Raw genomic sequence first — 25,448 nt, forward strand, 5'->3', positions numbered from 1 at the left:
TAGGTGGCAGTAAACAAGCCACTTTTTACTAGCTTTTGCTGAGAAATATGTCCTAGCAAAGACAGAAGATCCTGCAGAATGTGTTGAATAGTCATCGAAATGCCATCTTGTCAACTTTTCTTTGAACTGTAGTCCAGTTTTAATAGATGGCTAGCCCTTTTATTACCTGCAGGTCATCAAAACCACACATACTTGGGTGTGCTGGTATCAGTTGCTTCAACAAACCTTTGGAAATAACAATCCTACAATCCTTCTACATGAAATCAATTTCACTTTAATTAGCAGCTCAGCTTAAGGCTGAACAACATGCCTGCACAGGGCCGGAGCTGAGCCGTGACAACTGCCTACAGTGTGCAAGTCCGCATTTATATCTCGCTAGCTAGATGCATGTTTCCTGGTCTGTTAAAACAAAAAAAAAACCTTGATTGTAAGTTTAATTATTTAAGCTTTCAACTAATGCCGGCTTGGGTGTTTAATTACAGCTTGTGTCATAACCAATTTCACACCAGTGTTTTGAGACTGAATAACATTCGCCTGTCAGAGGGGCAACTGCTCTTTGCTTTCACTGCCAATAAAAATGTGTTCAGTTCAGCGATGCCACAAAGAACAATACATAAATCAGTCAGCAGATTAGTCTGAAATTGCTGACACAATACCTGAGCATTAGAGTATTACCAAAACAAATCTTATGAAGCATTTGGTGTCAGCTGTCTCAACAGGTTTTTGATACTCGGTAATACAGACACATACCTTATTTTACTCAATGTCAAGAAAGTATGACCCCTATCCTTAATGGAGGGGTTAATAATGGAGTAATGAATCAATAACATCACATGAATCTATTAATATTGATTCCATTTGAAGTGTTAGGTTTAGGTAGTTTAAACATTTCTCTTACATTCATGCTTTGGAAGATTTACAGCGTTGGAAAGTGTTCCTGATGTTCGACATCTTTCAGGCCACTTTCTGACCGTGTCTTTCAGCCGTAGAACAGGCACCGTGGGGCACACATACGTGAGATATTGTACACCTTTTTGCCCCATACTTAACTAGCAACCATTGTCCCCCCAAACAACAGCAAGGCTATAGGGTTTCAGTGTTGTGGAGCTCCCAAAGCCTGCAGCACTACTGGAAAGAGGCAAAAGAGGGGTGAAAGGTGATCTGCGTGGCTTAATGTCGTTTTCATACTCTCACTGTGGCCCCTGGGTGATGTGTGAATAGACACACCAATGCCTATGAGTTATAAACTGTGGACTGGGTTACTGGCAGAAGAGGATTTGAATACAAACACTGTCACTGCCGTGCAAAAATAGGGTAAAGGCGCTCTCGCTAATGTACAAAAATACACATGGTGTTGCGGAGGCTTAGCCCGAGTTAGCAGACTTGCACACACGCACAAACCCACGGAGTCTGTCTCGTTGCTGGCCACTCAGCTGGCCCTCTCACTGGAATAACAGACCTTTGACCTCCGAGTTGCTTGTGCAATTGTGCGATCCAGACAGTGGAGAGGTTTGGTTGTCATCGGGGTGTGTGGAAATGCGTTTTTCAGAGAAAGTAAAATGCAAAGGAATGTGGACTGCGCGTAAGGCTGTGTGTGTGCATGTGTGTGTGTGTGTTGGGGGGTGGGGGTATTGTTGCGGTAATGTTGGGACACACACTACAGCGCTCCACCTGGACTCAGGGTGCACGTTACTCTGCAACCTGACTCTCAGAAGTTGTAATAACCGCGGTGTACGTGTGCGTGCGTGTCTAAGTACACAGGTGGCTAGTAGCTGCAAGCACATGCAACCATGTGTTAATGTGTGCGTGCATGTGCGAGTGTGTGCTGTTGTAGGGGGACTGTCAGGGTGTTAGGGACAGTTAAGAGAAGCTGACAATAGGGCTAGGACAGACCCTGGCACTCACAGTGCAGCTGGCCTTGCCTTCGGGTGCGGCCCCCCCCACCCAGACGCCAGGCAGGACTACAGCTTTGTTTATAATGGGGCCCTTGAGGTGGGCACGGCCACAGGCAGAAAATGGCCTCACGCATAAACAGATATGTAGAGATTACAGTAAAATTAGACATCCTGTTTCTAAGAAATGTGATAAATACTCATGGCTTAGCAAAAAAAAAAAAATGTAGAGAAAGAGGAACGTAGTTTGATTTCATGAAATGCAGACCTCTATGATATACTGAAGACATTGTAGAAATGTGGTACTGATAATATTGATATATCATTGTAATTGTCAAGTGCAGTGTTTAGTCTAATAGATAAAGACTGCATATATACTACTGTCTGCAGACTGGACAGTGGAAACTTTCCATGAACACACTGAAGATTTGGAAACACTATTTCAAACCCATTTGACAGCTTTTTCCAAAATGGGTTATCGAGCTTTTGAAAAAAATAAAAAATAGAACTAAAGAGCAAAAAAATTTGCTCTTTTTTGAAGTCGATAGTTTGGGTGTTTTTTTCTTATGCTTTGCAACATACAGCTGCTTGTTGTATCCAAAGATAACGGACGCTCCGTGTGGTCAAAACGGTATCTTATGGATTATTTTTGGTCAATTACCACGTATGAATGTTTTCCAAAATGGATACTGTTCTGGAAACGACAGTCATCATGGAAGTCACTTACTGTGGCTGTCTCAGTGCAGCGATGCAGAGAATTGGATGTGTCTTAAATCACTGGTTTTCTAAAAGACATCCTTCATGTAGAATTCCACAAGTGTCATCTGGCAGCGTCCAAGGCCGCAAGTAGCAACTACTGAGATGTCTTTTCTCCGTGCATGAACGCTGAGATTAAATACAAGTGCAGTGAAGGAAAGTCGGTCCGCACACTGGCTTTTGCAAGCTCCTCTAAATTTAAGGCCGTCATCATCAGGTAGAAGATCAGGTGAAGATAAGACTGTACGCTGCTTTCTGTTCTGCACACTATCCAACTTCCTTAGGAGTAAGACATTAAAACAGGAGGAAATACATTACGTTGTACCTGCGCTGTGCTGTAGGTGTCACCACTGGCTCCACAGCTACACGACTGGGTTCAAACTGGTGCCATTGAGTTGCATTATGATAAATGCAGGATGGTGTTTTTGGAGCATTATTCCACCACATGAGTCAACTGGGGGTGGCTGAGGCTCAGGAGGTACAGCTGGTCGTCCGCTTATTATTACCGGATTGGCGGTTCGATCCCGAGCTCCTCCCGTCCACATGTCGAAATGTCCTCGGGAAAGACACCGAACCCCAAATTTTCCCCGATGCTTAGGTCGGCACGTTGCGTGGTAGCTTGCTGCCACATGTGCGTGAGTGAATAGGTGAAGCACGATATAAATGCAGCCATATTTGCCATAACCGAAGATATTCGAGTCGTCCATCATAACTGTTTGCTGACCTTTCAACACAAAGGAAAAAATGATATTCAGTATGATTTATTGTTTTCTTTTGTGTAAAGGAATGTTAGCGGTCTTTTCATTATTCATGCCCGCAACATGTAATTTACATTTCAGAGTTCATGCTTATTTCAAGCCTGTGTTGGGAAACTCTTTCCCAGAAAAAGAGGTGGGAATGAAAATCCTTAACTTTCCAAATTTTTCATTTGTTGCCCACAATGATGTACTGCCCACAAACAACAACTATCCAAAAACAGCCCACAGATGATGGCATAATTCCCTTCCTTATTTTTCTAATAAGTGCAACGAATCACTTCCTGTGCAAGTCTCTTTTTTTTTTTTTGTTGTTGACCAAACTAAGAATTCTCACGCACTGCTAGAGTTTCTCTTGTTCAGCCAAGATACTGAAAACAAGATCTTATTGTTTCATGAAAATGTTAGAGGATTTTAAAGCCTCTCTGTTTCTCCCCCTTTCCTCCGACCCGTCCTGTGTTAAACTTTGTCCTCTCACCCACCTATCCTCCTCATCCCCCTTCAATTCTTCTCTCAACTAACCACCTTCCTCTCTTTTTTTTTTCTATTTCCTTTACCTCTGCGTGCGCACACACACACACACACACACACACACACACACGGTCAATTTGGCTGTTAAAATAATCTGTAGGTGTGTGAGTATGTATTTGCGTGTGTTCTCCAAGCTTCTCCCACAGAGGAACAATGCAGCTTCCAGCCTCTCAGCGCCTCTAAATCACCTTAACCGTATGAAAGCTGGCTGGTTGAACGATGATCCCGCGTCTTCTGTCTCCCTCTGACTCCAATAAGACACTAAAATATCTCTGAGAACACAGAAATGATTTTTCATGGATGCTTGACACAGCGGCTTCTTTTCCTTCATATATGAACATATTTTTCTCGTCTTCTTCTCGGAGATCTGGAATTTATGTGATTCAAAACAAGGGGAAGAATGATGGACTGCTAGGTTCGGTGAACGGGGGCCAAAAGACACTATTTCTGCCCTGTCTGAGACCTGCTTTGATTCCATTTCTCCTAAACGGCAACAGCACATTCTTCAAATGAGCTTTCCAGAGTCGCTCCGAAAAATCCACAGTTCGGTCAGACTGACACAGTAGCTGAAGTTACAGTCTGCAGATCAAAGAGGATTAGATAGGTCAACGCCTTAATACATTCTTATATCCACAGATAAAAATGAGATATTAAGCAAGAATATTTTTCACAGAAGAAGAGTTCTCATAATCATTCAGGCCAATTTATGATGTATTTTACATGGCAGATAGTTGGCTTTTCCGTTGATGATTGATAATGAGGTTACATCTATGCAGCTCTTAACCAAGGTGTTTCATAAAAAGCTCCTGACATATGAGATGCATTACACCGTATAAACTCCGGCTTGTCATGCTTGGCGTACATTTTCCGGATGAAACATACAGTAAAACACTCCTGCAGGACTCATATGTTTCCTCCCTGACATTTATTTGTTTAAAAACCGAGGTTACATCAATATTTGTGACATCATCCTTGCTGTGGCGAGGACCCTCATGTCGGTTATTAGTGGCTGCTTGTAACGTCAGAGAGGGAATTTCATACTAAAAAGACTGGAACAGATGCTCCGTATTTCAGACCGCTGAAGTCTCATATTAGCCTCATCTGAACTTTACAAAACATTTTTGCACTGAGGGAGGGCTGGATTTTATCCCTCATCACGTACGTATATTAAAATTGTTTTAAGAAGGGATTTCTTCAAGGCCAATACGGACGGGAGAAACAATTAGAGCGACCGATAAGTGTTTTAATGTAGCTTTGGGCTTGTGAGTATTGTTTTAAGACAGACTTGAATAAACGTGAACCTATCCTTGAAGTTTTATTATTATTACCTCAATAATTCACAGCATTTGTAGGAGACCTATGATGCTTTTTGTGATTTTCTATTATTTTTATACTGTTATGATGTTGGCTGTCTATGTTAAAATATGGTTCCTGGGGCTTCCTGCAAGTCCCAGACAACTCTCTACGGAAATGGTGCAAAGATAAACTACAGCTCAATTATTACACATATAGCCCAGAGTGACTGGAGAATGCTACCCATCAAGAATTCAGGGTTACATCAAGATGCATACAGAAAGCATCAAATGCCTACAATGTGAGTATCAGGATTTGTACTCCAGGACACCAAAATCACCAAAAAAAAGCAGTTTTTCAATTACTGCCATTGGCGTACATTGTATCTAGTTCTGCAGACTGTTTAAGGTATTTGAAAGGTCTTCCTAGAAACAATATCCCTATCCCTTTGTATAATTCACAGACCTCACTTTGAAGTGTTTTTACTGGAACTACTTTGAACAAAAGGAAAAAGGCCATCAAGACGGTTATCTTAAAACCTGGACAAGTAAAACCAGAATTATCTGCATGGACATCTACTTCTAGGTTTGTTTTTCTGGTGAACCTACACCTTGAATGTTAGGGAGTTTACTTTCACATCAGATGAATGGTGTAGGTATCAAAGCACTTTTTATGTATAGTCCCCAAGGGTAAAAATGACTACAAGTATAATGTGGATGAATATGGACATAAACACCCCCAGACACCCTGTCCTTATATTTTCTGACTGCGCTGTAACTAAATGAGTAATGACACGGGTTAATTGTCAGAGTGCAAACAAGCACTACATCATGCTTTGTTTTTTCAGCCAGCTTATTACTCACTGAGGACGTTATTTTAGAGCATTAATGTCTTTCTGAGGTCAGATCCATCTCCAATCTGACAGCTAAGTGGAACGATCGCTCGTTTTTTACTAAAGCAGCTGCCATTCCTACATGTGCTCTTAATTCCAGAAACACTTTAAAGTTTAGTGTTGGGGCTGCTGCGCGGTCTTAGCGCCACTCATCTACACATATGGCTTAATTAGCATTAGAGTTACTTTTTATTTATTGATTATTACAATCAGAGAAGTAGCCTAAAAGGTGCGTCTGTTCTGCTGTGTGCCACCATGCAACAGTATCACTGAAAATGTCAAAATAATTGTCCCTTTGTGTCGAGAGGGCCTACTGTACATTTGATTTGAAGCAGGGATATGCACATTACATTACTGCATAGCTCTCAAAAGATATAAACTGACATTTTTCAAGGTATTCAGCCAATTCTTTTTTTTTTCCAGAATTCCTGCTTCCAAGCAGTCTGGAATAATCAAATCCATCCACCGGTGCAGACACTTGGCAGAATCTTCACAGTGAAGATTTCACTGTGAGCAGAAATTGCCAAAAACAGCTCCTCGGGCCTTCTCGCTACCATTTAAAGCATAAGGCATTCATGACTATAAGTGGCTCTCTCTGCTTCTCATTTTTTTCAGATCTAGGAGGTGATTTTCTGTCTTGGAGATATATTGATCTGAGGGAGCCTTGCTCATACATGAAGGAAGGCAGGGAAACAGCAGCAGCTGGAGAGCTGTGGCCCAACAGCAGCCATTGAGGAACAGCCAGATAACCTCAGGTTGTAAACAGCCCTGGCCTGTGTCTCAGCAGCAAGGCAGCTTATCTACCAAGGGTCAACATAAGGTCTGAACACGCCGGGATCCTCATCTCAGCTCCGTCTTGGATGAAATGAGATCACTGGCAGGCGTTGCGCTGGCAGATACACTGTGCTCGTACTTATACTAGAGCTAAGATCAGAGCCAGATGAAGAAAACCAAACAAATACGACTGCGGAGCACCAGCGACAGCGCGGGAGGAGGAGGAGGAGGAGGAGGAGGAGGAGGAGGAATCTGAAGTGTAGCGGTGTGGAAGAAAATGTTCTTCGCAGGGAATGTACTTTTTTTTATTGCTCAGCTGCACTGCCTTTCATATTTGCCCCTTTTCAACAAGTGACACAGAAAAGCAAATGTAATATTCCAGTAGCTTTGCATGGAAACAGAAAGAGCTAAAAATAAGGGTGAAATCCCATGAAAACACAAATAACCGAAACCTCATCAAAAAAGTTCTGAAAACAGCTTTTTTTTTTTTATAGAAGCAGATCTTTATGTAGTCGCCGTAAAATATTTCACTGCATAGCGTGACAGCTTGCAGGTGGCAACCACTTGTGCGCTTCAGAGTCTCTCTACACTGCGTGATGAAGAAAAACAAAAGACAAATCAGCATTCTGCCTCTGTCCTCAGAAAACTGACCACGAGAGCAACAAGGCATCATTGTGCTACTTTTTCACACTTATAAAATCTCCTGGAAGTTGGCATCTTGCTTCGTGGCGTTGCTCAATCTCCTTCTCACACACACACACACACACACACACACTCTTACACATATATCAAAGATCTTCGGGTCTCGAGTTCTGAATAATAATTTTGCTGCATCTGCTTGTGCTCACTTACTGAGATACCAGGCCTGAAGCCAGAATTTTTAATACTCAGGACTGGAAGGAGGACTGAAGGATCTCTGTATTCTGACTTCATAATCAGAGCTCAGTTCCATGTGCAGGCTGGATGGTGATGCAACTCAACATTAACAATAGTTTCTTGAGGTTAAAAGCAAACTGGTACTCAAGATATTTGTTTTCCAAAACAATAAAAACAGCAATTTTCTCAAGTTTGCAAAGCTAACACAGACTAATTCTGTATTCCTATAAAACTAAAAATAGCCAATAGCTGTTTAGGGAAAGTACTTTAAAAGCTATTTTAAGACCTTCTTCTCACTCCCCTTGAACGAACAGTTTTGGTAGAGTCCAGCTGGTGATGAAATAGAGCTGCTTTTGACCGTAAAACACATTGTTCAGTTCCGAGAAAAAGCTACTCAGCCACTCTCTCAGGTGTGAGCTTGCCTTCCTCCCGCAATATGATTCAAGCAGGATCACCGGTGAGGAGGATAAGATCAAAGCCTACGGAGACAATATCTGCAGTGTCCCAGGGATTGACTAGATAGCTTCTCTGTTTGTGGTGCATTGTTTAAGAGCATGGCGAGGTGATAAAAAGCCATGCAAGTGTGCGGACAGAGAGATGGGGAGGGAGGGTTTCTTCTCTATTCACCTCTTTTACTTAAGCATACAATCAGGCACAATCATTTGCTTGCATTGTGTTGGGATTACTGGTTGAATGGAATGGGAAGGAGGGGGAAGGAGGGGGAGGGGGAGGGATTAGACCTCATCTGATGTGACACCTTCTCTTGGAATGACATGGTGTCTGCTTCCATTTGGTTGAAAAATGTAGGTTACTTGATAGGTTATCTGTGTATTCAGGAAGCCTGATGGAGCAACAAATCAATAGAAATTAAACAGATTGTCCAGATCAAAAGAAACCTAAAGGGTCAGTTCAACCAAACAATAAAAAACTTTCTCACTTTCCTCTAGCGGTATCCAGCCATGCATAAGGGTTTGGTTTTATTTATCATAAACGACCATGTTATACAATAGAGGTGAACGTTTGTGATGCTCAAGGCTTTGAAAAGTCAACGCAACAAAGAAATCTTAAGATCTTACGAAATCTCCTGAAAGATATATTATTTTATCTCACAGCAACACGTAAATGTAATTTTTCCAACGCTGTCAGCACCATAAATTGGATTCTATTCATCTCCATAGCATCGGGGTAGTGGCTGAAATCCCAGAGACGGATAAACAAAACCACCTGCATAGCTAGACTCCACTAGAAATATGTGAGAAAATAAGTTATGCCATTTGTGCGAACCGACCTTTTAAGGACTCTTCAGCTGCACGTATGGCTGTTTATGGAGGTAATTTTTTCCATGCATGGAGTCAGCTGACCAATTGGGTGGCAAAATAAATGACAATGTGTGTATGTCAGTGATTATGGAGCGGCTGTGACTGAAGCGGTGGAGCGGGTCCATAAATTATGTCCTCGAGCAAGACGCTGAACCCCAAATTGCTCTTCAATGGCTGGGCCACTGTCTCCTTTCTCCTCTTCTTATTTTCTCCATAGAGCGCTTTGAAATAACCGCTTTAAAATGAAATATAATTAGTTGAGTTGACATGCAGCTACAGGATGAACTGGTTAGAGCATGCAAGTTTCTGTCCATGTTGCTTTGTGGTATCGACCAGGTCACCACCCAGACTGTCTACGTAGACAGGGTGCACGCTGCCTTTTCATGTATTCGCTAGTCTAAGTACTAAAGCTTGAGAAATATGGAGATGAGGTAAGCTTTCATTTCTGTCCTCCCAGCGTCTGTGGTTGCAGGCCTGCGCGGATCATTTGCTGCTCTGGTGAACTTTGTGATTATGAGCGTTTCAAAGGGCCAGACTCAGACCTTATGACAAAGCTTGAAGGATCCGAAGCCAAGGAAATGAGAGCGATCCGGGGTCGAGGTGAGGCCGCCACTCAGCGCAGCAGCAGCAGGAGAAAAGGAGATTGCTCTCGGTCCTTCATTTAGAGCACGGGGGATGACAGATAAGCATCCGCACGCCTCATTTCAGTAGAGAGCAGGATATCACCATGTGGTGAAATGGAAGAGTAGGAGGCATGCCGCTGATTAGGAAATAGCTCTGGGGCCTTGACTCATAAGCTCAGTCGAGCAGAGCTCCTCCATATCTGACACTGAACAAGTGTATCATGAATGGCTTCTGGCACTGCTGGCAAGTGTCTGGTAAGGAAAGCATTTATGAAATCCAATCAGAGATGAGTCTGTCATCGGGGTGGTATTTGAGGAAAGTGTCTCATTTGCGAGACAGCGTCAAAACAAAAAAAGCAAGATGACTCTGCCCGCAACGATCACCGCAGCACTTTGTGTAATTGACCAGAAACAAACAATTTCATCCATTAAGCATGCACAGCGGAGGATATATTTACACATTCACGTTTCAGATGCAGTCGGGTCGCAAAAAGATAATTATTTTTTACTATAAATACATTTTTGACTAATTAAATGATATAAAATGTAGATAAAATGTTGGAAAACTGTGAAAAACGGCCTTGTTGAAATTGTTAAATAGCTTTTCTACCAGTTTTAAATCCAATTTATAATAATACAAAACAGAGAGAAGCAGCAAACCTGAAAACCTGAACAAGTGACAGATGAGAAGAGACAAAACAACAAATGACAGCTGTTTATCTGACACAGACATAGTTAGCACTAAAAGAAATCTTATCAGCTATAGCCTAAGTTTAACAGTATTTGGCTGATGGTGGCTGGTGGTAATTTCCCACCCTGCTTATTGGAAGACAGCTTGCAGGCACTGACGGTTTGCATATTTACTACTTTACCCTTTATCTAGGGAACAAAGATAAGATGTGCATACAAAAGCCTTAGCAAAAAGGATCTACACACACCTCCAGCTTTCCAGCAAAACAAGAAACTGAACTCCTCGGCTAATTATTAACTCTGCGGATCCAAAACTAAATACTGACATTGAGTGAATGTGAAATCATGTAGAAAATCGCCAGGAAATGCCTGCAGACACGAACAGACACAAAACAGGGCCCCGATACCGCCGAGATGGGCGGATAGTGTCGAAACAGACTTGCTGCAATCCTTGCATGACAGATTTATCTTAAACTATTGAAGAATTATGTCATCTGTTATTTTGTGAGGGGATCATTACGCAAGTATTGAACGAGATAAACGACCCATTGCAGCACAAATCGACTTGTGGCTCTACATGATTGGCACAGCGTGTGTTTCAAAAACAGGTGTAAGTTTTTCTATGACACCAATAACGTTAGATGAAGTCCATGTGTTTGTGTTTATTTCCTGACATGCTGGATGTAGATGCTGACCGAGCCTCCTCCTCCTCCTCGTACAGAAACGACCTGCCTGGACACGGCCGCCACGTGACGCAACGGCCCACCTGAGGGCGGCGGGCACGCACAGCTGCCAGCTCTCACCGACAACACACGACACGCCATATGGACAATCAGAGTGTGTCGGGTCAGGGCATGTAAACTGTTTTCCATGATGTTATAACACACGAACTGTAGCTTACACTGGCACGAACCTTGTTTTGCACTCGCTGACATGGCTGATTATGCGCTGCAGCTGCCAATCACTTACTCGTCATTGATTATTTTCTTGATTAATCATGATTAATTGATCATTTGGTACATAAAATATAAAAAAATTGTAAAAAGTTATATCAGAGAAGAATGAATTTTAAGTTTTTCTGAATTTTTTGCCTAAAAAAATACTTTACTGCTGCTTAAAGTTCCTTCAATGGAAAGTAATAGTAGTAAAAAGTGCAATGTAAGTGAAGTGCATTTGTGTTTTTTATAAATTTTATGCGGCTGTGGTGAGCTGATCTACGTCTGATCTGTCAACAAACCAACATAGTTGTCTTACTCTACCGTGTATGCTCTTGTGTGTGTATGCATGTGTTAAGATCTGTGTGAAAAAGTGTGTGTTATGAGATAGATGCAGGTACCGAAACACGGTCGATCTAATCTCGTTCTCATTACAAACACACACACACACAAACACACACACACATACACACACACACACACACGCAGTGGTCTTTATCGGAGAGACTGAAGGCTTACAAGGAGCAATATGAGAAGGACAGGACCGGACAAGAACGTAGTATTTTCATTCTTTTGTTGATTCCCGTATGCTGCTGGAGACCTGCCCGCCCGCTGAGGAGCACCGCTGGGTCCTACACCCGTCTTAATGATGGCACGGACAGGCTCGGGCATGCAGGACGCAATCTGTGACATCTGTTGTAAAAAAAAAATCCACAGCAAGGTCACTGATGTCTTTTGATTCGCTTTTATAATTTTTCTGGGTGTCACATCATCCTATTACAGGAGGGAACAGCTACAAGTGTGGCATAAATTCTGAAATCTACTACTGCTATTTCTCTCTACTCTGCACATGTGGCACTTATTGCATGTCTGTCTGTCCTGGAAGTAGAAGTGAAATGGAAAACTGAGTGCTCAATCCAGCGTAGTGAGGTAAGAAAGAAAAAAAAAAAAAGAAGCAGATTTACAGTGAATGGTAATGCATTTTCTGGCTGCCAATCGTATAAATGGCACATTATGTAATGTATTTTATCATGTGAGCTCCAACTGCCTTGTCTAGTGGTACTTAATCAGCAAAATTGAAGGATTTAGGGATAAAATGTCAATAACAAATTTCCGTAACGAGATTAAAAGGTCACAGGACCGCACTAACATAAAAATGACATCTCGCTATTCATCTTATCTTATCCCTAGGGTGTTATATATTCTTTGCAGCATCTTGACAAAGAAGAACTTCTGGATGATGATAATGTTGACGTATGTTTACCAGCCCCAGTAAAGCCTAATACAGAGGGAGAGTTCAAGCAAACAAATACCAGCTTAGTGATGGCATGAGCAGGCTCGGGCATGTGGGGCTCTAAACCCTCACATCCCCAGCAGCACCCACTGAATCAGCAGCACTACTGCTGAATGCAAAGTATTAAGTGCATTTATCGTGAGGTTGCTGTGGGTCTAATTATCTGCAACTCTCCCAACTGTCACTGGAAAACTACAGCACATGCACAAACTATCACTGATACTTTACCTGATGACTGATTGATCAGTGATTGCTGTTGTTACGGTACATCTCCTGTCACAGGAGGCAAAGTCTGACACATGTAGTTTGCAGTGTTTTCGCTGCAAGGCAACTGATGCAAAATCATACATCTCCCAAAAAAGTAAGAATAAATTCCATATGACAGTTTCATGTTAGAGCTCACAGTGAAATATAGATTAAGAGCAGATGGGCTGAGACTGAAGACAAAACAGTTTGCTTTATGTTCCTACATATTTACTATGTGGCATTTCTCGATATGTCATTCGTGCTCTTTCATGATTTTATCATCTTGGTCATCTCTTTTCCTTTTTCTTTTCTCACCTTCTCCACAGATCTTTGTAACTACTGTATGTCGGAGTAATCAACTATTTCTCGAGCAGCTTTTAAAGGCTTTTGAGAGAAGTTCAAGTCAGGATGAAAGTCTTTCAGAACAAATCTGAGGTCAAGATGCAACTGATCAAGCATCTGAATGCTGCCCATTAAAATGACATGGGATCTTAGTGAAAGAGATCAAGTGCTTTCATTGTACAAAGCCTGGTGAATAAATATTCCAGATGTGCGATTATGAAAATTAAAAACATATCACTGAGCTACACTGCTACACTGGGTGACATGTTCCTTTCCCACAAGGATTACAGTGACCTTAGTTTGTTTAAAAACGGCTCAAAAGACTAATAACAGCGATCATGTTTTCAGTCTCCAGGGAGAGGTACTGTTACAGCGGTTTGCTAGCTTGTTGAGCTACATATCACAATCTCTCCACTTTGCACGACACTGTAAATTTCTCAAAGAATTTCAGTGCAAAGTCGAGAGGTTGTGATATGTAGCTATGGATGTATAATAAGAGCTGGATAGGGCGCCGCCGCTCAGCCTTGCAGCCAATTTTTCCCAGTGGCCACTCGCGGTATTGCAGCGAAAAATCTCCCTGTGGCCCAAAAAGGATTTTCCCCCATAGACCACCATTGTAAAAGAGACACCTGTAAAACTGTTGACAGGACACTTCGCACTGCAAACGTCAATTATGACTCTTTCTATTATGAACTTTTGATCCATGGAGGTTTTATGTTTGTAAAACTTTCCTCAAGCCGAGAAAAGCGATTTAAAAACCAGTAACGTCATCACAATGTAAAGTCTATGGGCCGAGCGGGAACTCGCGGGCGGGGCCAGCGGGGGGAAACACTACTGCGCATATTCAGCGGGCCGCACAACGTGGAAGCAAACCCGGAAGCTAGAAACTTTTTTTGGCGAATGCGCCAGGCGAACAATTCCTATAGGACTGAATGGGGGCCATTTTTAGTCCAGTATCCAGCTCTTATAATACATCCGTGTATGTAGCACGACAAGCTAGCAAAGCTCTCTAAATGGATCCACGTTCCTGTGCATGTGCAGCGGTGTCCGCCGTACACAGAACTACTCTCCATTGACTGAAAAAGTGATCTCTGTTTGGAGCCATTTAAAAAAGAAACCTACTATGACTGCACTCTTCACAGTGAAGTAATATGTCACTCGGTTCAATGGTGCGGCTCATTGATGAGTTTTTTTTTATAGTTTTTGGAAGACAACGTAGGTGTCTGTCTCAGAGACATAGTTCTATTTTAGGCTGCTTTACAATCTGAACAACATACAACACCTTCTATCTTTGGCAACTCCATTCAGAGAAAACATTTTTTAGAAATCCTCTCATGGGATAAAAGTTGCAAACTACATAAGATCTGTTGCTCAAGAGTTGCATGTAGATGTTGTTAAAGCAAACCTCTACTGCATGCTCTGCTCTACATTCTTTTACTCAGCGCTGTATGCAAATAAACTGTAATCTTATCTTATTTAGTGACCAAACAACTGACTGGAAAAGTCTTATATATCTTGGAAGTCATATAACTGGTTCCTCATTCATAATCAGAAATTATTAGGAATTCCTTAACAGTGTATAATAAAATCAATGGGCCTCTGTGGCATCTTTTCGAGCCAGCGTTTAAAGCTTGTTCATTAAAACAGGCCGGCTAATTAAAATGACTGTCGGTCAAAAGCGTCTCCCAGCTGGAATTATATTACACACACTATAATCAATCAGGCTGAAGATTCAATTTAAAAGCAATCAGCATTTGGTGGGTTTTCTCGAATCAATGGTAATCCGATGATAATTTTGACCTCGAATGTGGCCGTTCTTTATTTTTAGTCTCAAATGTTCCTTGCTCCCTCAATAGACTTATGGGAATGGGTACCAGGCGTGTTGGGGTCACTCCAAACCCCTGTTATGGCTCTACACACTACATTACCCAGCAAATGGCCAAACATGGTTTTTTTTTAAAGTGATATTGTCAAGCCACAGCACATTCTGGGGGATTATATCAATTGTTTTAAGAGCTTTTTTGAGGAGGGGTGGAGAACTACTGGAATACTTGTCTCCAAAAAACTATGTTAATCATATTAAATCTTTACTCAATTCAGGTTAAGGCTGAAACTAACAATAATTTTCATTATTAATTAATCTGTTGATTCTTTTCTTGATTAATTGATTAGTTGTTTGGTCCATAAAACGTCAGAAAATGGTGAAAAATCTCAATTACAACAGTCTAAACAGTCCATAACCCAAAGATATTCAGTTTACTGTCATAGAGGACTAAAGAAACCAGGAAATATTCATATCTGAGAAGCTGGAACTAGAGAATTTTGGCGTTTTTTTCTTTAAAAACTCAATAATTGGTGATTAATTTTCTGTCCATTAACTAATCGATTGATTGAGTAATCCTTGCAGTGCTAATTCAGGTCAAGTTTTGGTGTACATGCTTGAAAAAATAATTAGAATTAAAGTATCGTTAAGTGCCCAAAAACCAGTGTGTGTTCATTGTGTGCACAAAAATTGGCGGATTACTCCTTTTACATAAATAAATGAACTCATTATAAGTTCAACCTTTTGATATTGTTTCTACTTTTGCTCAAATCAAACAATTGAGTCAACTGCGGCCTTTTTGAGTGGAACTACTGTTAAGTGCCTCTGCTTGTATAAATACAGTTCATAGCAAAAGTAAAATCATTGGAAAATATTCTAAACTGTGCCTAGAAAAGTAGCATAATTCCAAAAAATCTGCTAAAGCACAGTAAGCTGTAGTTACGCTCCAGGTCTCATGGTAAAGACTTGTAATTATTTCTTCAATGTCACGTTCTTTATGTAACCGAGAGCTGCCTGAGGACAGAAATGGCCCTAAAGAAACAATAAGAAAAGCAGATTTGTTCTATCACGTAGACAGCCTAAAAGAGGGCCACTCATCATTACAACATTTATCATATCTTGCTGCTTAAACTGGAGTTAAGAGGCACGTCTGAGCTGACAACCACCACTTAAAAACTTCAAAACATGCTCTTACACTGAGATTTCAACCTCAGCCAGATTCCTCCTAGAGAGTTTTTTTTCTGCCAAAAATACAATTTGGTGGAGCAAACGACAAAAATAACCTGCAGTGTGCTTAAGTATGCCTCCATCGAACAACTTTTATGAATTTATGGCGGCGCTTATCTCTTCCCAAACCTCATAATAACAGAGTCTACCTGCCATATGCCACTGAACACTAGTCGTAAATCTATTAAGTACTGCTATGATTAGATCCATTAAGTCCAAGCTTACAGCACGTGCATCGGATGGGACAGTTGCACAATGGGCTTACCGATTGTTTCTTTACCTGGCAGCTGAGGACAAGAGGATACAAGAAAGACGGTCAGCGATAAAACTTGAAAACGGCGTCACTGAGATAAAAGCTCTTTTGGCTGCAGCGATTCAGCACTTAACCTGCTGCGTCTGTGTGTTTGGAGGCTCATACTCAGAGATGAAAATATTTGGAAACAGCAGATTTTTGTGCCATTTGTCTGTGCTGAGTCTACTGAAAAAAAACAAAAGCCAGCACTCTGGTTTTTAGTGTGTGTATTTAATGGATATGTGTGTGTCTGAGTTACTGAAAGAGGATCACTAAATGAAGTTAATATTGCAGCTGCAAAAGGAGGAAGTCAGCATAATATAAAAATCGTGTTGTTTACAGGCTTATCAAAACATGCCATACTATACAACACAGAAGTTAGAAACAGAAGGATTCCTATGATAATTACACACTGTACAGATGCTCCTGTACCTCCAGCAAAACTGATGTCATGCCTCACATCAACCCAGTAATTGAGTGAGTCAAGAGGAAAGAATGTCTAATAACGGAATAGTACTCTCATTCAGTCAGTCACTCTCGCTCGTGAGTGATCGAAACAACAGTTTTCATATCGCCGCTCGCTGTCAAGAGGTGGAAACAGACAATTACTGTTTGGGAGTTCAGGAAGGAAAGGTTTGCTCAGCAATCATCACTCGGTACAAATAAACTTTTGTTTGGAGCCGCCATAGCATCAGGCGATAGTTTGTTTGATTTGTAACACTGTGATTTAGTATTTAATCCTGTGCACAGTAGCTCAACAGGCTCTCTGAGTTATCGGTTTACAGCAGAGGATGGCTTCTAGCTTTTTCACATTCCAAAAACACCGCAAAACGTCTCTGTTAAGCATGACATCAGAGAAAAACTTGTCACATCTGTTCGCCAAAAGATGCTCAAGGAGCGAGGAGGCCCTCAAACACTGAACGTTTTTCATCTGGTTCCGACGTGCTCTGTGACAAAAAATGTGCCAAATTTGCAGCTGTCCACCAAAAAAAAAAGTGCAATATTACTGGGTGAATACAACAGGCTTTAATGTGGACCACAGACTTTTGTAAAAAGCTTTGATCATATCAAAATAAAAAGTCCATAAGAGATCATTTTGATCGATCAATCCAACATCAACCCAAATAAAAAGGCTCTTTGGTGTTACCGATGCAATTTCCACTTTCCCACAGGTGCTGGTAACAGGTGGGGGTCGAGGGGAGGGGGAGGCCTCGCCAGCATGGCCGGCTGCCACGGCGGGTCGAGGGATCATCTTCCGCCCAGCTGCTGATGCCCTGTTATCCCTGAGCCATTCATCACGGCTCGCTGAGAGTCAGATATGCGCTGCCCCCCGAACCCCCACCCCCCTGCCCCGGCTCCCCAGCATTCCTCGCTTTCCCCAGTGGATCTCCACTGCTGATAGCTGTCAGGACCCCGCTGATGTACCCAAACACCCACCCACCATGTATTTGCATGTATTTGCAAAGCTGGTTTGAATCTGTTTTAAGAACTGAACCACATGTCACTTTCGTGTTTCGTGTCTAATCTCTTCAATGCAGTCTGCGCCTTTAGAACCACTACATACTACGGGCATAACAATGTGTTTGCAATTATTATGTGTACTTTTTTCTCCCCCCTAAACATTTTGTTATGCATATAGTTTTAGATTCACCTTTCCACTCGGCCACTAGTTTTCCATTAATTTCTGAATTGTATGAAAGTCAATTAGTAGAGTCTTGAAGCTTGTTTGAGGTGTGTAATCCATCACAGTGAGCATCAAGTCTGCATTCCTTTTGTCAATTGTTGCATGGTAATTCAGTTTAAGTGCAGATTGATTTGTAGCATTAAGTCTTTAAATCACCTGTAATGTACTTTACTCTGTAATGATAATGAAATGTTGGCACGAGTCAAAGGAACCCTCTGGAATTTTTGACCACTAGTAACGCCATGGAGACATATTTTGATGAGCGGTTCCCCATTTTGTTTGTATGTGACACACACATAAAGTATCCACACAAACCCCACGGATTCACGTTCCAGTTTCACACTAGTCCACTACTAGTGGACAACCAGGAAACATTGAAATGCACCAACAAAAAAGCAGAGGAGAAGAAGAAGATGACTGGAAGTTGGTGTATGGCTGTAAACAGTGCAGGTTTAGAAAAAATAAAAACATATTTTTAAATCTGCTTTGCAAATATTTTATAAAAAAAGGAAATGCATTCATTATTAGACCTGAAGGACACACATAACATTCATTACCAAATGAATGGAAACAAATGCAATGTTTGGAATGGTCGTAAAATCTATTGAAATTTCTAAAAACACAGCAGCATTGTTTGCAAAATGGTTAATTGCAATATAAAGAGTACAAAATGTGTGATAAATAAATGGGATAAAAACATACAAACCCACTGCTACAACCACACAAATGCTTTATACCTACAGTGTTATGGTACACAGTCGTGGTGTGCTGCCAAGTTAAAAGCAGCAATAAATGTTCCTACTGTGGACGCACACGCAATGATGTTTAAACTAGTCTGCTGACAGCAATAGAAAAAAAAAGTTATAACCTTCGCAGTAACACACACACACACACACGCATACACACACACCCAATGTTTTGACAGAAGTCTTCGTCGGGAGCGAGCTAGGTGTTTGCACACGACTCTAACATTAATCCTGTATGTGCTTGCCCTTTTACAACATATTTACAGTACAATATATCCAGGAGACTATGGCAATCCACTGCCTGACTGGTGATATACTGTACCGACTGACGCTGAGGTTAAGTAAAGATGAAGTCAGAGAGGCAGCGGCTCAAGTACACATATTGACGGACCCTTTTGGCAGGGTGGTCGGCAGTTAACTTCATGTCACTATTGATCAGGTGGTACAACTGATTGATTGAGTCAATGTTGATGGATTGGAGGTGAGTGAGTAATGGCGGGGGGGTAACGAAGTGGCTCGCATCAGTATGGGGAGGGGTGATGGTTACTATAGTACAACACATATGAAGGTTTATACACATTTTAGGGCCACAATGTATAGGATGAATTAACTTAAATTAAGCCATTATATTCATTATATTCAGAGGAGATTTTGTGATTTTCTGTCATTTATATACTATTATAATTTGGGATATCTATGTTAAATACTGTCAAAGTTCCAAAACTTGAGGTGAACCTATGTAAAAATGCTCCCTGCAAGTCAAAACCTGCCTTGAACGCTTCATTTGCAATGTTTCTTTTACTTTCCCAACAAGATGACATCCGTTCCGTTATCTTTGTTGCTGAAGTCCACTCTCATATCCCAGATCAGATTTCGGCTTGAACAGGTGCGGATGTATTTGAGAAGTTTATATTTCGGACGAAAGAGAAAAGAAGTGAAATCCGTTTACTATTGTGGGTTTACATAGCCTCCAGAGCTGACTGAAGCTTCCTGAAGCTCGCCAATCAGAACAGACTGGGCTCATCGGGAGGGCGGCCTTAAAGAGACAGGAGCTAAAACGGCCTGTTTCAGACAGAAGCTGAACTGAGGGGCTGTATAAACGGCCAGTATAAGATAAACAAGGAGTTTTTTGGATCTGTAAATCATGTAAAGATATTCCAGTAGATCCACATACTAAAAATATTGACCTGAAAATGTCCCCTTTAATATTTACAAATCCTTTGCAGTCAATAATTGTCTGAAGTCTCCAACCCAAAAACATCAGCAGACCTTTGATATCTTCCCTATTAATCCTCTGTAAGGCCTCGACTGCAGTCATCTTTACTTTTTGCTTGTTACCTGGCTTTTTTCCCTCAGCTTGGTCTTCAACAAGTGAAACACGTCATGATCAGTTGGATTGAGTGATTGACCCGATCATTCAACTGCTTTCCTTCTCTGTATGTTTAGGATCATTGTTATGGTACTTTGTCCTAAAATGGGGAGACTATGTATAAAAATGGCTACGAGTCCTACACTCTTCACCAAATATGGTTGTAAACAACCTCAACTTTAAGCCAGGAGTCTACATTTAAGAGTCAACATTTCAGTTCATTTAAACTCCAATGCATTGGAGCAATGAAAAATGTCCTACTGTTCCACAGACTGCACAGTACACAGCAAGTAAGTAATCCATAAACATGAAAGAGGATATGAAACAGACATAAAAGTCATAGTAAACACTGTAATCAGAAGTTTCTTTCTTCACATTTCCCTGTGAGGCAGATGTGAATGTACACTCCTAACCAGAGAGGTCAGAGGTCAAAGGAACAATTCAGGAGCAAGTCATGCTTCAGTGTCTTGCTCAAGGACACTTAGACAGACAGACAGTACACATACTGGCTGCCTGAACCTGAGACCACCCAGTTACAGGACAATCTCTCCAGCAAACAGGCAAGCCTGCCTGCAGCGAATAAACAGCCAAGGCTTATAACTCTAAAAGATGAAAACCAAGCTGTGAATATACAACAGATGACTGACTGAGGCTTTGATCATGATGATGCTGAAACTTTGTTGTGATCTACAGAGACTAAAATTGTGTTTTTTGGACTCCATCTATGTCGCTCTGGATAAAAAGGTCCAAATGCTTAAAATACCGTTGTTGAGCAAAGAGTTTTGCAATTTAGTGCGTGGCATCATCCTTCATGCGCCAAAAAAACACATTTTTGGCCTGGACTTCAAGACAGATCTTTGAACATACCAAGTTAGTGCAGGGTATATATTTGAAACATCCTCAAATACATTAATTGGCATAAAAATATAATGACATGTTAATACAGCAGTAGCCATTGTAGAGGTCACCATTGAACACAACTTCTGCTATTGCAGTTTATTGACTTTCAAAACTTAGAGCTGAAATCTATGATCAGGGCTCATTTGAATAATAATAATTTATTCGTATTTACTTTGAATACAAAAACTTTCCTGGAGCAGAAACAACTTTTGTCCTTTGTACATTAATTTGTTTACGCCATTTTGCAATGCAAAGTGAGAGTTCTACAATGGCTACCCTGTCACAGTCGCCTCAACCCCTCCAAGCACTTACCACATTGTAGCAGGTCTTAGTGTCTGATCCAGTGAAGTGATACAGGTCTACTGTGTTGCACCTCTGCATGTACATCTTGAACATGTTGTTGATGTGTTTCAGCGACATGATGCAGACGGCTGAATTGGGGGTTGGCTCCGGAGAGTTCGGCTTTCCGCGGGCGAAGGCAGCGAAAAGCACGTCGTCGCCCTCCTCCACCTTCAGCTGCTTTTGCAGTTCGACGTCATTGCCCACCTTAGTGACGTAAGCAGCTTGGAGGATGTTAAACACCTTCACAGCTTCCGTGGAGCGTCGTCGCCTCTTATCGGTGCTGATGCATTCTAGGGGCATCTCCACGTAGCGGCGGATGTCGAGGTCGGAGGAGCACATGCGGACTATGCGGGTGTGGTAGGCCTGAGAGTCCCTGCTCACCCTCTGCACAGTGAGGAAATAGGTGAAGGGTCCGCTGTGGAAGGAGTAAACGTATCGCAGGTAGTAGTTTCCACGTAGAGATGGAATCAAGTCCATGTATGAACGGCTGGAGAAGAACGTGAAGCCATTTTGGCTCGTCTTCATCTTCCGCAGGGAAATGGTGTGGGGATGTGTTGTGCCGCCTGATACGTTACTCATGCCGGGAATCTCAGAGTTTCCAACAAAAAACTTGATAACGTTGCTCTCCACGTTGAGCACCTGAGAACCAGAAGGGCTGACCACAACATCTGAGTTGCTTGGTTGACCCTTGCCTTGTCTCACCTTGTCTCCAAAGCAGTACACCTGTTCGTCTACAGTTTTCGGGCTAATGTCATCATCCAGGACGTGACGCCGGCAAACACCGTTGTCCGCCGACCCGCAGCTGTACAAACCCTTGTCATAAATGTGCTCCACCACCAAGGCGATGTTGTGGTTGTCCACCCTGTCACCACCGCCTGTGCTGTTTAGTTTCCGGCCGCAGGTTTCATTGGCAAACAGCGGCCCTGTGTGGTACTCTGACAGCTTCGTAAGATTTGGCGCCAAGGCGTAGATTCGGTTCACGGCCCCGACATAAATGATCCCATCCAGCGTCACCATATTCTGAATGGTGAAGTTAGTGGTGAAAGTTGGGAGCTCGTAGGTGACAGAGAGGTTGAGTCTGGATGTCTCAGATGATTTATCGCACTGGCCTTGCACACTGGGGCACAGGGCCCACAGCAGCAGGATGACATGAACGGCTTCCAGCGGGCGAAGATTCATCCTGTTCCAGAAAGAGGAGACATGAGAAATGAGTAACACATCCCTGCTGGAACACAAAGCACTACAAACATTCATCATAGATATCTCTGAATAGACTGGCCTAGATTGTCTGGAGTGTGAATGTGTGGAAAAAGGGCACAATCTGTGTGAGGAGAAACAAGAGGGACATCCCAATCCCTTTTTAGATTTGTAAATAGGACTCTGTGAGGGTGTAAAACCAGGGTTTACCTCACATTACCACAAGCAGTGACACCAGTCATACTGAAGTGACTGGAGTCTTTATAGTGACACAAAGCTTTAATATCAGTCTCCCAATCATCACGTTTCTACTTCTGACTCCACTGACCCTAGACAAACCAGTAGTCAGAGTTGGGTGAGCACTTCTGCGGTGCTTAGCTCCGTTCCCAAATGACCACAGCGCAAGGCAAAGCAGTGAATCACCAAGAGAGCAGTCCGCTCTGCAGGGCGACACAACCACGAGCCTAAGTTTAGACAGCAAGAGCCCAAGGGAGCAGAGATAAACTCAATTAAAACAAAAGAGGTGGGAGGGAAAAGGCAAGAGGGACCGTCCTACAAAATGATAAATAACCCCAACAACTAAATGGTAATCCACTGAGAGATGCTTTTAGTGGAAGGAGGGAGGGAGAGAGAGAGAGCAGCACCAGAGAATTTGCAAAATGTGCATTTGCCTGTTCCCTATCTGGATGTGGTTTTAGAAGTAAACCAAAACAAGGCAATAACATCCAGCACCGTAGGTTGGTTTTATACTCATGCCCACAGCAATGCATACATATCCTCACTGAGATTCCCTAGTGTACAATTTGACTGATTTATGACTGATTTCTCACAGTTAGCAGCTCATTGGGTTTTGTTTTTTCAGAAGCAAGTCAGTGGTCAAAAGCAGGCTTTAAAAAAAAAAAAAAAAAAAAAAAAAATCATACCACCACATAAACATCCAGGGAAAAGATTTAAAGACAGATATAACTAACAGCTGCCTGTAGGCAAACTCCTATGAAAGTTTAGAGCAGAAAATATCACCAATGAGGGCCAAAGACATAAAGAGGTCTGATTCAACGCCATCGGAAAATAACAGTGATGTCATATAAAATAAACACAAAAACGAGTATAAGTGAAAAATTAACTCACTATAAAAAACAAAAACAACTTTAAGGTCCTATTATAGCGTATTACACAGTATATATATATATTTCTTATACTAAGGGGATGATGTGATGAATAGCAACTTGTTGTGGTCTAAAAACATGAGTAATAGGGGGCACAATATTGCGCACCTGCACCAAACACAATAAATTTACAGCCTCATTGCACGGCTGTTTTTTCTAAGGACAAAAGGTTGCGTGAAACAGTGAAAATGTTTTCAGTTTGAGAGGAAAGTGACTCATGGCGAAAAGTCTCAGAAAACACACATGGGAAGTTGGTAAAATGGTGTTCAGAGCCAGAAAAAACATTTCAAAACAGGCTGTGATATCCAAAGTTGGTGTAGGAGGAGGAGGAGGAGGAGGAGGGGGCGGGTGGGGGGGTCAGGGGTTTCATGGTCGGGGGGGACATCTCTGTTTACGCATCAAAATACAATTCAAGACTCAAATGAAAACATAGCAAAGTCAAGAAACTGAGAGAAAATCCAGAGAGAATAAACTCACCTGTTAGCGACAGTATACGCTCCCTTGGCTCAAATCATATTCCGCTGGTCTCCTCAAAAGCGGGACTTCTTGACTTTCTCATCAAATCCAAACTGATCGCTGTGGATTTTCTCTCTTCGCTTTTTTTTTCTCTCTCTCCGTGAAAGAAAAACTCCCAAAAAAAAAAAAAGATTTTTTTCTTCCCTCCGATCTGACTTTGTCTGTTTTCCTGTAATTAAACTCTAGTTTGTTGCTCGCCAGTTGAACACGAACCAGTGAGACTCAACACTATCTGACTGACCGCATCCAGCAGACACGCTGCTGCTGCTGCTGCTGCTGCAGCTCTCACATCAGCCTCTGTCGTGGCGCGTGATGCCCCGCCCCCTCCGGCTCCAAACGCAGTGACGCGTCCAGGTGCTGAGCCTCATCTGTCTGTGGAGCTCAGGTGAAGCAGACACGCAGGTAAGAAAGCTGGAAAACTAAAGGGAACTGTGTATTATGAGCTTTACATGGATTATTATGTAGAACAAAACCACCAGTTAAAACAAAACTTTACTTTTTTTTGGAGAAACACTATTCCGTTTTAATGCATCATTTAATTATATTTATATCTCATTTTAAATGTCACCCTTTATGTCCTAAAGGAAGTGTTAATTCTTTATTGCCTAACATAAAACAACTCAGTTTGGAGGAATTTATCGACCAGATCCATCCATTCCTCTGAATAAGGGTGTTTAGCCCATGAATAAAGCTTATTTTACAGCATAACTGAGACTACTAATGTGCCCTTAACACTCCATAAATGTTCAAAATCAAAGAAAAACCAAGGAAAAAGGGTCACACTGACAAGGAAAGTCTTCCTTTCTTCTTTAAGTTCCACCTGACTCTCCTCCAGAAGCCCCTGTGAGTCAGAATACTGGTTGTCATGTTAAAACGGCTCACTCAGCCATAAATAATGAGCTAAGTTATAAAGCCTAAACCAACTGTGTGTGTGTGTGAGTGTGTGTCAGCTATGAATCACAGCGGGCA

General features: G+C 41.9%; 1 protein-coding gene across 1 annotated transcript in view; it reads right to left on the reverse strand.

Annotated features, from left to right (window-relative positions):
• Positions 1-24,755, reverse strand: part of met (MET proto-oncogene, receptor tyrosine kinase) — a 75,242-nt gene extending 50,487 nt beyond the window's left edge. Inside the window, exons 1-2 of the mRNA XM_042412408.1 lie at positions 24,441-24,755; positions 21,571-22,780 (exon numbers count right to left, since the gene is read on the reverse strand). Of these exons, the coding sequence (XP_042268342.1) occupies positions 21,571-22,779 (1,209 nt within the window). The 5' untranslated portion in view covers position 22,780; positions 24,441-24,755. The remainder of the gene's footprint in view (positions 1-21,570; positions 22,781-24,440) is intronic.
• Between the last annotated feature and the right edge of the window lie 693 nt (positions 24,756-25,448).

Source organism: Thunnus maccoyii, chromosome 5, assembly GCF_910596095.1.
Source record: "Thunnus maccoyii chromosome 5, fThuMac1.1, whole genome shotgun sequence".
Taxonomy (NCBI): Eukaryota; Metazoa; Chordata; class Actinopteri; order Scombriformes; family Scombridae; genus Thunnus; species Thunnus maccoyii.